The following is a 14399-nucleotide window of genomic DNA, read 5'->3' on the forward strand; positions in this document are numbered from 1 at the left end:
AAGAACATGTGCTGGGTCAACATCCGAGACTGCTATAACATGAAATATATGGCAGAATGCGGGTAAACAGAGAAGGAGACATACTATTCTCCTGAAGGAGTTCAGTCAAAATTTAATTAGGGCATTATTTCTTAACAAGCATCATCAGCGTGGAAGCATGTCTTCTGGAATGGTGGCCGAAGCATGAAGGGGCATACGAATGTTTAGCATATCTGGCACGTAAATACCTTGCAATGCCGGCTACAAAAATGCCATGAGAATGCCTGTTCTCACTTACAGGTGACATTGTAAATAAGAAGTGGGCAGCATTATCTCCTGTAAATGTAAACAAACTTGTTTGTCTTAGCGATTGGCTGAATAAGTAGGACTGAGTGGACTTGTAGGCACTAAAGTTTTACATTGTTTTGTTTTTGAGCGCAGTTATGTAACAAAAAAAAATCTACATTTGTAAATTGCAATTTCACGAAAAAGAGATTGCATTACAGTACTTGTATGAGGTGAACTGAAAAATACGATTTCTTGTTTATCATTTTACAGTGCAAATATTTGTAATAAAAATAATATAAAGTGAGCACTGTACGCTTTGTATTCTGTGTTGTCATTTAAATCAATATATTTGAAAATGTACAAAAACATCCAAAAATATTTAATAAATTTCAATTGGTATTCCATTGTTTAATAGTGCAATTAAAATGAGATTAATTGCGATTAATTTTTTTAAGAGCGATTAATTTTTGAATTCAACACGTGAGTTAACTGCAATTAATCAACAGCCCTAATATATATATATATATCAGCCTGAATATTAAAAAAAACCCTACCAATACAAGATACTCCACTGCACATGCTTCGCTCCCTGAGGAGAGGATGAGAGAACAAACAACACATGACAAATGTTAATCATGTTGCACCACTGGAAAGTGCTCAGATACTGTGGCCATGAGCATGATGAAAGAACCTTGACAGAACAGAAAGAGAATAGAATAAAGATCTGTTAACCAGGTTTATGGACTGAAATAACTACTGTAACCCTCTGTAGGGATTCCCAGTCTCTTTGCCTGCAGAACTTCGGATGCAATGGCCCCACTCTTATCCTACCTCCAGCTATACCCTACATTCTGGCCTCTTTTGGCCACTTGTGTGGACACTGCTCTTGCATCTATCCCACAATACAGAGACACCATTGAGGGCTCTAATTGCATCCTTTAAGTATATCTCTGCCAGAATTGTTAAAACTGAAAAAACAACCAGACTTACCAGGGTAAATTGATTAATAACCCAGTGACATTAACAGAAAGTAGAACTAGAATTCTGGGGGACTCATGCCTGTTAAAATTAAATAAACTTCAAATAAGGCTGTCACAGTGATCAAAGAAACCTTTTATTACAGGTAGATATATAACTACATGGAATATTTCACAATCTAACTGCTTAGTAATGGGATAATTTCATGCCATTCTAACCGCACGGCATTTTCTGGGTATCACTGAAGGATAGCTAGTTGGCCATCAGTAAAATGGATGTCGTCATGTTTAAAGTATACTTTTCTATATAACAAAATGCGCTATCTGCGTTACTTATAACACAGATTATTACAACTGAAACATTACATTTAACTTACCTTTCATTCAGAAAACTAAGTACTCAGTTCCACTTTTTTCTTTATACGTTCAGTCAGTCTTTATTTTCACTTTCTGGCTGCCAAGTGCTAGAACAATGCTGCAGTGAAGTGCTGTGGGGTCCTTGGATGGGAGGAATTACACTTATTATTAGCACACTTCATTGTTGGAGGATCTGAAAGTTCTTTACTGATTTATTTTTCAATGTATAACATGCCTATCAGAACTTCTACACCAGTGGTTCCCAAACTTGTTCCGCCGCTTGTGCAGGGAAAGCCCCTGGCGGGCCGGGCCGGGTTGTTTACCTGCCGCGTCCGCAGGTTCAGCCGATCGTGGCTCCCAGTGGCAGCGGTTCGCTGCTCCAGGCCAATGGGAGCTGCTGGAAGCGGCGGCCAGTATGTCTCGCGGCTCGCGCCACTTCAAGCAGCTCCCATTGACCTGGAGCAGAGAACCGCAGCCACTGGGAGCCGTGATCGGCCAAACCTGCGGACGCGGCAGGTAAACAAATCGGCCCGGCCCGCCAGGGGCTTTCCCTGCACAAGCAGCGGAACAAGTTTGGGAACCACTGTTCTAGACATATAAGCAAAAAGTTATATTACATACTTTAATTCAGTCCTAGATTGATACGATGTCAAACTAAAAAACTTCTGTCCATCAATCCAGAATGCTACCTTTTTTCAACTTTTTCGCTCTCATTCTATTAGAGAGGGAGAGATACTTTGTAGCTTGCCCTAATGTAAATAAATACAGGCTCTTTTGAGCAGGGGTCGAAGCAAATTCCAGAATCAACTGAGAGGCCCTGAAACCAGTCACCACACCTAAAAATCTAGGAAGTGTAAGTTCAAGCATCCCAGCAAATCTCAACTTCTGCATTAGAGCACTAAATAAGAGGTAAAAAGAAAAGGAGGACTTGTGGCACTTTAGAGACTAACAAATTTATTAGTTAGTCTCTAAGGTGCCACAAGTACTCCTTTTCTTTTTGCGAATACAGACTAACATGGCTGCTACTCTGAAACCTAAATAAGAGGTGGTTACTTAGATAACCAGGACCACAAGGCTTTCCAGATCAAAACCAAAATCTTGCATTGCACCCAGAAATCAGCAGGGACCCACTGAAGACTACAAAGCACAGATATAATAACCTCCATACATGACATACCATCAAATAAAACAGCAGGCACATCCTTCACTAGCTGACTTTCCAAGTGGTTTATAAGCATACGCCAAGTAGAGCACATTGCAGTAGTTCACCCTGAAGATTACAAAGGCATGTATAACTTTGGTGAGGGCCATATCTGAAAGGAACCACCTCACCAAACAGATGAAAAAAGGAATGTTGGTTACTGCTATTATCTGCGAATCAGCTGAGGGTCTGGTCTGATAACCATGCTACAAACCTTATCAACAACAACAAAAAAACAACCTTGACTGAAGTAACTGATGTCACCTCCTCTGGTTGTTTTCCCCAGCGAACCAGCATCATTCCTGCCTTAAGCAGATCAAGCCTCAACCAACTATTCCTCAGCACAATCTCAGCCAGACACTGAAATATATTACTGCCTGGGTTCACTATCTAGCTTAGGTTCTCATCACCACAGTATACGAGCATCTCACAGTTATTAATGCATTTATCCTCCTTACACCACTGTGAGGTAGAGAAGTGCTATTATTCCTGTTCTACAGATGTGAAACTCAGACACAGAGAAACTAAGGGACAGATTTACAAAGGTACTCAGGTACCTAAAGATGTAGATAGGCACATTGTCAGATTTACAAAAGAGTCTAGGCATGTAACTCCCACGGATTTTCATTTAATTTCACCTAATTCCCATTGATCGCCCCTTGCAGCCTCCCACACAGACAGAGCAGAAAGACTGACAAGACAGCATGCCACATAAGAGAACCCTGGGAGCAACTGAATAATTGCCTATCAGCATTCTCTGTGCCCTCTAAGAAGAAAAGAAATAGAGCCAATTCAGTATGACACAACTCATCAATAGTAAGGTCTGCAATTACTTCAGCAATACTTCATGGCCAATGGTTCGAAAGGCAAAAAGAGTCAGTGTGGTTGGTTTATGTCCATAGTCAGAAGGAAAGCACTGACCAAGACCAATGCAGTCTGACTTACGCTCAAGTCTAAAATCGAACTGAAAGGGTCAAGAAAATCTGAGAACTCTATCTAATACTAGAGCTGCTTTGGCAAAATCTTCTCAATAGCCTGTCCCATTTCAAAAAAGGAAGGTTTTTACGAACTATGACCTGATCCTCACACAAAAATCCAAGGTAAAGCCTAACAAATTTATTTGGGCATAAGCTTTCGTGGGCTAAAACCCACTTCATCAGATGCCCACGAAAGCTTATGCCCAAATAAATTTGTTAGTCTCTAAAGTGCCACAATAACTCCTCCTTGTTTTTTGCTGATACAGACTAACAGAGCTACAGCTCTGAAACAAGATAAAGCTGTATCACAGCCCGTTTACACAAGAATAATTTTGCATACTATTGAAACAGCCATTTGTGGGGTGGCACACAGCAGCTCTTTTAGCAGAACGGAAAAATTACATAACAATTTACGGCAAGAATTAATTAAGAATACTGTAGCCAAGTGAAACTGAAGGGGAAATTTTTGGTAGGTAGAATATAGGAATATCAGAATTGTCATACTGGATCAGACCAGTGGACTGTCTTGTGGTCCTATCTCTTACATTAGCCAGTACCAGATGCTGCAAAAGAAGGTTCAAGAAACCCCATAATGGGCAATTATGGAATAACAAGTTTATAGAGGAAGTTTTCTCTCTTCTCTAAACAATCCAAATTTTTCCATCTCTTTTCATGGAAGTCTTTCCTGTAATCATTTTCACCATCCATTTCTGAATGCCCTTAATTTCTATTATAACCGGGTTAAGATAGAGCAGAGGTTCTAAAGCTGTGGTCCGCGGACCAGAGCTCCATTCAGGTGATCCGGGGATAGTTCCCTCTAAGGTGTGTGGCTGGGCAGCCACACACCTACGTGGCTCCACTAATTAGGTGCCTGGACCCTGGAAAAGACGCACATGTAGGGTGAGGTGGTGGCCTTAGGGGATATAGCGGGTAGGTGGGAGGGAGCAGTGGGATGGGAAGAGTGGGTGGAGGGAATTTGGGACGTGCAGGGCTGTGGTTGCCAGAGAAAGAAGCGACTTTCCCCAGCTCCAGGGCTGCGTCTGCCAGGGAGAGACAGCCCTCCTCCCCAGCCTCAGCTCTGTGGCTGCTGTGGTGGGGGAGAGACCCCCTCCGGCTCCTTCCCAGCTCCAGCTCGGTGGCTGCTGCAGCGGGGGAGAAAGGGCACATCCATCGTATTAAAAAAGTTAGACTATTGATATTAAAATATGAGTTGTGTACTTTTATTTGTAGAAAAAAAACTTTAATTATTGCTATTTTTATATAGCGCTTTTATCCAAAGCGCTTTACAATAGTTAGCTAACAGTATAAACAACATTTGGAAAGGTTTCAGAGTAGCAGCCGTGTTAGTCTGTATCCACAAAAAGAAAAGGAGTACTTGTGGCACCTTAGAGACTAACAAATTTATCTGAGCATAAGTTTTCATGAGCTACAGCTCACTTCATCGGCTGCATGCAGTGGAAAATACAGTGGGGAGATTTTATATACACAGAGAACATGAAACAATGGGTGTTACCATACACACTGTAACGAGAGTGATCAGGTAGGGTGAGCTATTACCAGCAGGAAAGAAAAAAAACCTTTTGTAGTGATAATCAAGGTGGGCCATTTCCAGCAGTTGACAAGAGCATATGAGGAACAGTAGCGGGGGGAAATAAACATGGGGAAACAGTTTTACTTTGTGTCACGACACATCCACTCCCAGTCTTTATTCAAGCCTACTGTAATGGTGTCCAGTTTGCAAATTAATTTCAATTCAGCAGTCTCTCATTGGAGTCTGTTTTTGAAGTTTTTTTTGTTGAAGAATTGCAACTTTTAGGTCTGTAATCAAGTGACCAGAGAGACTGAAGTGTTCTCCGACTTTAAGTGGTCCACCAAGGCCATCAGCGAAAAAAAAAAGTTTGAGAACCACTGAGATAGAGTAACCAGATCTGAACAAAGTATTCTAGGTAAGGGTATATCATTGTTCTATATAAAGACATATTTTCTGTATTATTCTCCATCCCATTCTCTATATATCCTAATATTGTTTGGTTTTGGTTTTTTAAACACACTGCTGTACGTTGAGCAGAGGTTTTGAGACACCCAGAATGGTATCTTTTTCTAAAGTGACGATGGTTTAGAACACAGCAATGTGTAGGAGTAGTTAACATTTTTTCCTTACAGTACACATTACCTTGCATTTCTCAATAATGTATTTCATTTGCCATTGTGGTGTGTATTCACCTGCCTTTATTACACCTCGCTGAAGTTCTTCACAATCTTCTCTAGTCTTGTCAAAAGTGAACAATTCTATATTTTCTGCAGGGGTTGCGATCTCACTCTTCACTTCCTTTCCCAGCTACTGATAAGTATGTTCAACATCACCAATTCTAGTAAGGAAATTTGGGAACATTATGTTAAAAATTGACCATTTTTTCCTAATCTCAGTTTTCTACCTTTTAGGCCTTGTCTTCAAGTGCGGGGTAGGAGGGGGGGGTGGCGAGTGTGTTCTTATTGTGTTATCTAATACCCATGGTAAAATCACAGTGAAGACAGGGCAGTTTAGATTTTAACACATATTAGTAGGTTGAGGTAAATCCTAGGCTCTCCCTCCAGTGTTTATCTCCACCTTCTAATACACTTGAAAACTACAAACTTCCTTGTTTTTGTTAGCATTTTATCATGAGTTACCAAGTATTAGCTAACCGTGGTAAGAAAACACCATTTTTCCTAGTGTAGATACACCTTTATGTGAGCTCCTAATCCATGACAGAATTTAACCTCTCATGTCCTGATTTCTTAGCCTATGCCTTCACTAAAAATGGTATGTTTTTACCCCAACCCTATACCGCCTGACTAGCTACATCAAGGACAAATGTGTTGTCTCCACTGTAAGATAGCTATCTTGAGTCAGCTGTTTCAGTATAAAAAACACAGCCTTTTTTTGCAGTGACAACATTGCCCTACTTTTCTTACTAGCCTCTTGCCACTTAATAGCCACTGTCAAGGACTTTTTTGAAAGTCTGAATGTGACATCGGATTCTCCTTTAGCCACTATTTTGTTGATTTGCTCAAAGACGACTAAGCTGGAGAAGCAGGCTTTTGTTCTGTAGAAAGCACACTGGTTTGTCCCTGTCACATCACATTCCTCTGGGTATTTTACGATTCTATTTTTAATGATCATTTAAACCAGACTACCTGATACTGAAGGAAGGTTTACTGCTCTTTAATCCCTCCTACCTAGTGCCTTCCTCCAGTACGCCAGCTGACGAAGAAATCGCTTATCTTTGTTGGCAGCTCGGCCCCTTCCTTCATTCTTAGCTTTTGTCTGAACTGGATGAATACTCTCCAGGCCGAGTCTTGCTGCAATCACTTTGTGCCTGCACCTCCTCTTTTGACACCTCACTCCCTGGCAGTACTTCCCCTCTATCACCTGCGCTGGGCAGGTTACTGTCCTGTCCCAAACCCAGCCGTGGCGTGAACTGCAGCAGGGGGTCAGCTTCTCTGCAATGGCTTGCTCGGCCTCAGCGGCTTTTCCCTCCGTGTGCCGCCCGCTCATCCGACAAGGGTGCTGGCCGCCTCGAAAGGCAGGCGGGGACCGGCAGCATTGTGCCCCTAGCAACGGGCTGGCTGGGGGGCGGGGGCTCGTAACGCCTCTCGGCCTGGCCGCCAGGCCCAGCCCCAGGGCGGAGCCCAGCTGACTGGGGCCGGGCGCGGGCAGCGGGGCGCCAGCGCTGCGGCCCTGCAGGTGGCGCCGTGCGCCCGCCGCTTGGGCCGTGGGCAGAGGACCCGAGCTGGGCCTCGCCGCCTCCTGCTCTCGAGTTCCCGGCCGGGAGCGCGCGGCGGAGCCGAGGCGTCTGTGCGGCGCCGCCATGGGGAAGCGGGATAACCGGGTGGTGAGTGACGCGGGGCGCGGGCTCGGGGTGGCGGCAGGGCCGCGGGGAGGCCGCCAGGGGAAGCGCTGCTGCGTCCCGCGCCTCAGGCCGGGCCTGGCCCGGGGAGACCGGGGTGTAGCGCTCGGCTCAGCCCGGCCCGGCCACCAGCCCCTCAGCTGAGGGGGGAGGGGGCCTCGGTGAGCCCTGCTCCGCTCCAGGCGCCCCATCCCATTCCCCCCACCCCGAGTGCGCCGGCGTATCACCGGGCGTGGGGCTGTGCGGGGACCCCGGCCTCCCCCTGCTCCGTGGTGGGTCTGCACAAGGGTCAGACCAGGAGGGGCTCTTGTTGCTGAACGGTCTAAAGCATATTTGCAAAATTGCAGTCTGGGGATCGCAAGATGGGGGGCAGTCCCCAATATCCGCACAATATCCGTGTCATCATATATCACAATGGCGGTTCTTGGCCGCGTGAAAGCCTTGACTCTGTCGATATAAACTGGGAGCCGATGATGATGATAATTACAATATAACTGTCCTGCCAAAAATGTCTCCCATCACCAGTATGGGATTCTTGGGTAAGGCATGTGGTGCCGTTCACCTGGCCTGGCATGTTTCCCAGCAGAGTAAAAGACCTTTCTCCACTGATCGTAAATTCTGTATTGTGCATCATGTATTTTTTCAAAACTGGGCAGCCAGGCAACCCAAGGAATTTACTTGTGTCGTATGTGATAGAACTGTTCATTTCCTAGTCAAATCTAGCACAAATCACTAATGACAATATGTAGTTTCTGTCTGATATCTGTTTTGTGTTCTGTCATGTGAAAAAAGTTAGGGTGCTGGCCAGTTCCTTGCAAAGACATTTTCCTAGCAATATTATTTTTATTATTGAGTGTGCTAAGCCGATCTATGGAACAAAATAAAACAAAACAAAGGCCTCTGGCCTAAAGTATTGGATACATATGGGTCCTTCTCTCTGCACAGATCCTTGTCTACACAGAGGCTCTGTTGACTTCAGTAGGTTATTCCTCAAAATAAGTGTTGGCCTCCTCACATGTGATCTAGTTGTAGGATCAGACTTTAATGTTAGGTTGTCAACCTTCCTGTCCTTCAGGTCCTTCCTTAAAACTTCCTCTTTTCAACTAGCTACCCACCACTAACCATCTACAAATACTTTTATGCTTGACCAGATGTTCATATTTCATTTAATCTTATTCAAATACAAATTTTGCAACTAATAAGTTGTGTGATAAAAATAAACCAAATCACATTATTTTGTTTCAGCCTTTCCCCCTTCTTTGTCTGTATTTCAAATTTAGGCTGTGATCCTGCAAGCTGTTCCCAGCAGACAGATCCTTTCAGTGACTTTAGTGGGGCTCCTTGTGAGCATAGTGGTCTCCCTGCAAAGAGAAATTGATAGTATTCAGGCCTTGGACTGTAAGGCCAGGTTTACAAAACTTTTATCACTAATGTCAGTTAGGAGTGTGATTTTTCTACAGCATTTTTATGCTGGCAAAAGCCCTGGTGCAGATGCAGTTTTATTGGCAAACAAGTGTGCTTTTGCTGATATAGTTCCCTGAGTAAAAAAAAATTGAGTATAAGCTGTACCAGAAAAAGAACTGTTTTGCCAGTAAAAAGAACGAGGAGTACTTGTGGCACCTTAGAGACTAATGCCATCATGTGCCAGCAATGCCCCTCTGCCATGTACATTGGCCAAACCGGACAGTCTCTAGGCAAAAGAATAAATGGACACAAATCAGAGGTCAGGAATTATAACATTCAAAAACCAGTCGGAGAACACTTCATCCTCCCTGGACACTCAATTACAGACCTAAAAGTCGCAATTATTCAACAAAAAAACTTCAAAAACAGACTCCAACGAGAAACTGCAGAACTGGAATTAATTTGCAAACTGGACAGTATTAAATTAGGCTTGAATAAAGACTGGGAGTGGATGAGTCATTACACAAACTAAAAACTAATTCCCCATGCTAATTTTCCCCCTACTCTTACTCACACCTTCTTGTCAACTGTTTGAAATGGGCCATCCTGATTATCACTAGAAAAGCTTTTTTTCTCTTGCTGATAATAGCCCACCTTAATTGATTAGTCTCATTAGAGTTGGTATGGCAACCCCCATTTTTTCATGTTCTCTGTGTATGTGTGTGTGTGTATATATATATTTCTTCCTACTGTATTTTCCACTGCATGCATCTGATGAAGTGGGCTTTAGCCCACGAAAGCTTATGCTCAAATAAATTTGTTGGTTGCTAAGGTGCCACAAGTACTCCTCGTTCTTTTTGCTGATACAGACTAATACGGCTACCACTCTGAAACCTGTTTTGCCAGTGTAAACTATACCTACACTAGGAGTGTTTGCTGGTATAGTTATACTGACAAACCCTTCTACTGTAGACAAGGCTTAAGGCAAGGGCCTTCTCTTTTTTGTGTGTGCATAAAGCACCATGCAAACCACTGGTACAGTAGAAATGAAATAACAGAAATCACCACCCTAGTTCATATTGACACAAGGACAGGTTGGAGGGAAAGGGGCAGAAGGTGTCATGCTTGGGGGGGGGGAAGCACAGAAGACCCTCTGCCCACTAGAGCAGGGGTTCTCAACCAGGAGGTCTGTGGCCCCTGGAGGGGGTCACAAGCAGCTTTCAAGGGATCTGCCAAGCAGGGCTGGCGTTTGACTCACTGGGGCCCAGGGCAGAAAGTCAAAGCCTGAGCCCTTCACATGTGGTTTTGGGCGCTGGGCTGTTGCCCTACTCGCTACCCCCTAACGCTGGACCTGGCTTTTAAATGCAGAAAAACAGTTGCTATGGCAGATGGGGAGTTTTTATAGCATGTTGGAGGGGCCTCAGAAAGGAAAAACGGTTGAGAACTCCTGCATTAGAGAATATTCTCCTCCAGAGCCTAGAATGAAACCCAAGATTCCTGAGTCTCACCGTTTAGCAAATGTCTGTGTAACCTGCTGTTAAAATGTCTCCTCTCTTCTAGTACTGGTCCACATAAAGCATGACAACTTACTATTTACTTATTGCTGCTGTTTACTCAGTTAGCTCAAGTGGCAGAAGATCTAAAGGGTCCAACCCTGCTGGTGAACCATGTGGGTTTCAGTATGATATCACATGATAGAATGTCTAGGTTTTTGTTTGTTTGCTCTTTAAAAAAATCTGGGAAATTAAACTCTTAAAAAAAAGTTTAAAAAATCATTATCAAGTTTGCAAACTCAAGCACCCAAAAGTTAGGAGATTCCCTATGCAACCTTAATTTGGCCACTTTCTCCATATATATTACAATGCAGTCTTTCATCACATGATCACATTCTGTTTCTTACACAAGACCCCTGCCTCATTGAGTGCATAGGGTGGACCTGCTCTGAGAATGAATAAGGGTTGTATAGTGAAGGGGCCAGTTATCTGTAGGACCCCGATTGGTTTGTTGTTGAATTTGGAAGTTATACAGCTATTGAGGCAGATGATTAGAGGAAGAGAAAGAATGGCTTCAATCTCTTTTGCATTTGCAACAAAGTTCATATGTGATGTTAGGCAAGCCACTTAGTTTCTGGGTGTCTGACTGAGACATGTGGTGTGACCTGTAGAAGTGTGAGCACTCGCATCTGTTACTGTAGTCAATGGGAGCTATGTTTTGAACATATAAAGTGCTATAAATATTCTGAAAAATCAGGTCCTAGGTGTGTCAAATTGGGCACCCAAAATTATACTTTGATCTTAATCTCTCCCTGCCTCAATTTCCCATCTGTAAAATGGGGATAATATCCCCTTATCTCAGAGGAGTGTTGTGAAAATAAATTCATTTTTGTAAAGCCGTTGGATAGTATAGTCATGAGTGCCATGGAAAAGCCCATGAGGAAATTGATAATTCTGCCTTCAGAACATAAGGAGAAAACAAAATCTTGAATAGCCTTTCGCTAATGAACACTGTCCATCATGTGCACTGAATGAAGCAGGGGTCCTTTGGAAGAAATAATATGTGCTTATTTGATTATAGACTGTATCATCATGTACACATAAATGGACTGAATTTGGGTTGCACAGACAACATTAATTGTGGCATTTTTAAACTTCTGAGTGCTCTTGACTTTTCATACTTAATGTTTTTTAATATTGCTTACATGATATCTATTTGTATATACAGATCTGTCTAGAGAAAGGAAGATGTATGCACACAAGAATTAGTGTGGCCATATGCTTCTAGTATATTCATGAACCAAAATTTTAAAAAATTGTTAGGGAATCATTTCCTTACTTAGGTAAACTGGGGATTTTTTAAATATTTGGAGTTATAAAATTTACCACATTTTGAAGTGCATATAAAGAGAATACACAGGTGTGAAAAGGAGGAACAGATTACAAAGCTTGATTAATAAAGCCATTATAATTGATCTGTTGCTAACTTGAATATATTTGGGGTTAAAACATATGATTTAGTACTTAAATGCTGCTAAATTCACCAAAGTTTTGTTTATTTACATCTATTAGGGTTTTTAGTTTAAAACAAATCCCAAATGTAGTAGTTTTATTATGTGGTAATATTATCTCTAATTAATACAGTCTTGGTTGTGTGCCACCATCAGTTTGTTTCTGGCCAAAGTGAGTCTAAGGCCTGAATGTACTACCTTTGCCGTGCCAGAGAGTAAGAGACTAGGGATATATGGCACTGTAATAATACTTTTATAATAGAGCATCGCATCCCGAAATCTCAAAGCACTTTACAAAAGAAGCGCTAAGTATCACTAGGCCCCTGGATAGGCCCTTGTTCCTTTTGTGGCTAAGTAGATTATGTAATTCTGAATTGGAAACATGGTGTTGAGTCTGCATATCGGCTTGAAGCATCATTTTCCTCTGGCTAAATGCCTTCCATCAATAAGAAACATAGAATTGTTTTCAGTAAGTAAGGAAAATTGTATGTGTGGGTTTTTGTTTCTGCAGCAAAGTAGTTCAATTTACTTCTCACTTTGCTTTGTCATCTCCAAGGCTTATATGAATCCTATAGCCATGGCCAGATCACGAGGTCCTTCCCAATCTGCAGGGCCAACAATACAGGACTACCTGAACAGACCAAGGCCTACATGGTAAGTGTGGAAATATCTGATTGCTCCTTCTGCAAAACCACTTATTTGTGAAAGATACTATCTTGTTAAGTGCCCTCCTTCTCAACATACACTGTGATATTTTATAAAGGGATTCCTAGTGTCTGGCCAAAGCATTTGTTCTAAATATCAGTCCTAATTTTATATTTTTAAAAAATTGTTACAGTGTAAGATGATGGTATTTCAGCAACCATTTCTGAAAAGGAATATATTAAATTGATCCAGAGGCATTTTTAGCAACAATTTCTCGGGCCATGTCTACACTACAAATTTTGGTTAACCCAAGATACATTGGCGGAAAGTCACCCGAGTTAGTATATTGCGCATGTATGTGCATACTTGGCTGCTTGCATCAGCACTGCAAATACTCACCACTCCTGTGTCGATGCACAGTGTGGTGTAGCACCCGTAAATATCCCAGTGTGTCACTGTCTGGTGCATTGTTCTTTGGGAAAGTTTTGCAATGCATTTTAGGACAGAATTGAGTCACACAGGGATGACTAGGAGCAAGGAGTCAAGTTACCATCATGCAGCTTTCTCCATCACATAATGCCATCCATATCCCAAAATGTTTACATCTTTTTTTTTTAAATCCCACAAACCTGGGCACAGCACTTCACTGTCCACCAACTGTGACACATGCATGGAGCCCGCAGAGTTCTGCACTATTGTCATGAAAGTTGCAAACACAGGACGAACAGTCCTCTACTATTTGCAGGCCCACAGGAAGAACTGCAATGTGATGATTTCTTTGAGGATAGATTGCTGAGGGACATAGTGCAAATCAATTCAGGGCTATTGGTGGCATTCACGGAGCAGCTAGGGACAGTGGAGCACTACTTCTGGGCTGGAGAAACAAGTACTGACTTGTGGGGTGACACTGAAATGTAGTTTTGGGATGACGAGCAGTGGCTGCAGAGTTCTTGAATGCAAAAGGCAGCATTCCTGGATCTGTGTGCCAGCTCACCCCATCCCTCCAGGGCATAGGCGCCAGAATGAGAGCTGCATTGACAGTTGAGAAGTGAGTAGCGATTGCAGTATGAAAGCTTGCAACACCAGATTGTTACCAGTCAGTGGGAAATCATTTTGGAGTTGTAAAATCCATAGTGGGAGTTGTTGTTATGCAGGTGTGTAGGGCCATTAATCATCTTCTGCTATGCAGGACTCTGAATCTGGTGGCATGCAGGACATAGTGGATAGATTTGCAGAAATGGGTCCTGAACAGCAGTAGGGCCATAGATGGCACCCATTTCCTTATTTTGGCATGGGCCTGCGTTGCTACAGAGAACATCAGTAGAAAGGGATACTTTTCTTTGATTATGCAACTGTAGATGGATCACCGAGGATGCTTTAGCGATATCAGTGTGGAAGCTGCATGATGCTCGCAACTTTAAGAACACAGGACTGCAGAAAGCTGAAAGCAGGGACATTCTTTCCCAACTGGCAGATTATCATTGGCAGTGTTGAAATGCCAGTAGTGATTCTGGGGGACTCTGCCAACCCCTGGCTTCCTTGGCTCATGAAGCCATATGCTGTCCACCTTTACAGCACCCAAGAAAGATTCAGCTACCAGCTCAGCAGGTGCAGAATGACAGTTGAATGTGCTTTTGATAGATTGCCAGCATCCAGTGGCCTTTCAATATTTATTTA

At 42.8% G+C, this 14399-nt stretch overlaps 2 protein-coding genes across 8 annotated transcripts in view; one reads left to right on the forward strand and one right to left on the reverse strand.

Moving 5' to 3' along the window:
- LOC122464737 overlaps positions 1 to 7632 on the reverse strand; it is a 25048-nt gene extending 17416 nt beyond the window's left edge. The window contains exons 1-3 of one of the 3 annotated variants that reach the window (XM_043541207.1): positions 6999 to 7632; positions 5953 to 6148; positions 1656 to 1742 (exon numbers count right to left, since the gene is read on the reverse strand). In XM_043541207.1, the coding sequence (XP_043397142.1) occupies positions 6102 to 6148; positions 6999 to 7632 (681 nt within the window). In that variant the 3' untranslated portion in view covers positions 1656 to 1742; positions 5953 to 6101. Of the gene's footprint in view, positions 1 to 1655; positions 1743 to 2647; positions 2872 to 5952; positions 6149 to 6998 lie in introns of those variants that run through there. The other 2 variants (XR_006289050.1, XR_006289049.1) reach the window with 2 other exon arrangements.
- Positions 7515 to 14399, forward strand: part of FAM133B (family with sequence similarity 133 member B) — a 24811-nt gene continuing 17926 nt past the window's right edge. For 4 of the 5 annotated variants that reach the window (XM_037890695.2, XM_037890692.2, XM_043541205.1 and 1 more), the window contains exons 1-2: positions 7521 to 7654; positions 12634 to 12731. In XM_037890695.2, coding sequence (XP_037746623.1) covers positions 7631 to 7654; positions 12634 to 12731 — 122 coding nt within the window. In that variant the 5' untranslated portion in view covers positions 7521 to 7630. Of the gene's footprint in view, positions 7655 to 10633; positions 10743 to 12633; positions 12732 to 14399 lie in introns of all 5 variants that reach the window. The other variant, XM_043541204.1, reaches the window with a different exon arrangement.

Source organism: Chelonia mydas, chromosome 2, assembly GCF_015237465.2.
Source record: "Chelonia mydas isolate rCheMyd1 chromosome 2, rCheMyd1.pri.v2, whole genome shotgun sequence".
Lineage (NCBI taxonomy): Eukaryota > Metazoa > Chordata > Testudines > Cheloniidae > Chelonia > Chelonia mydas.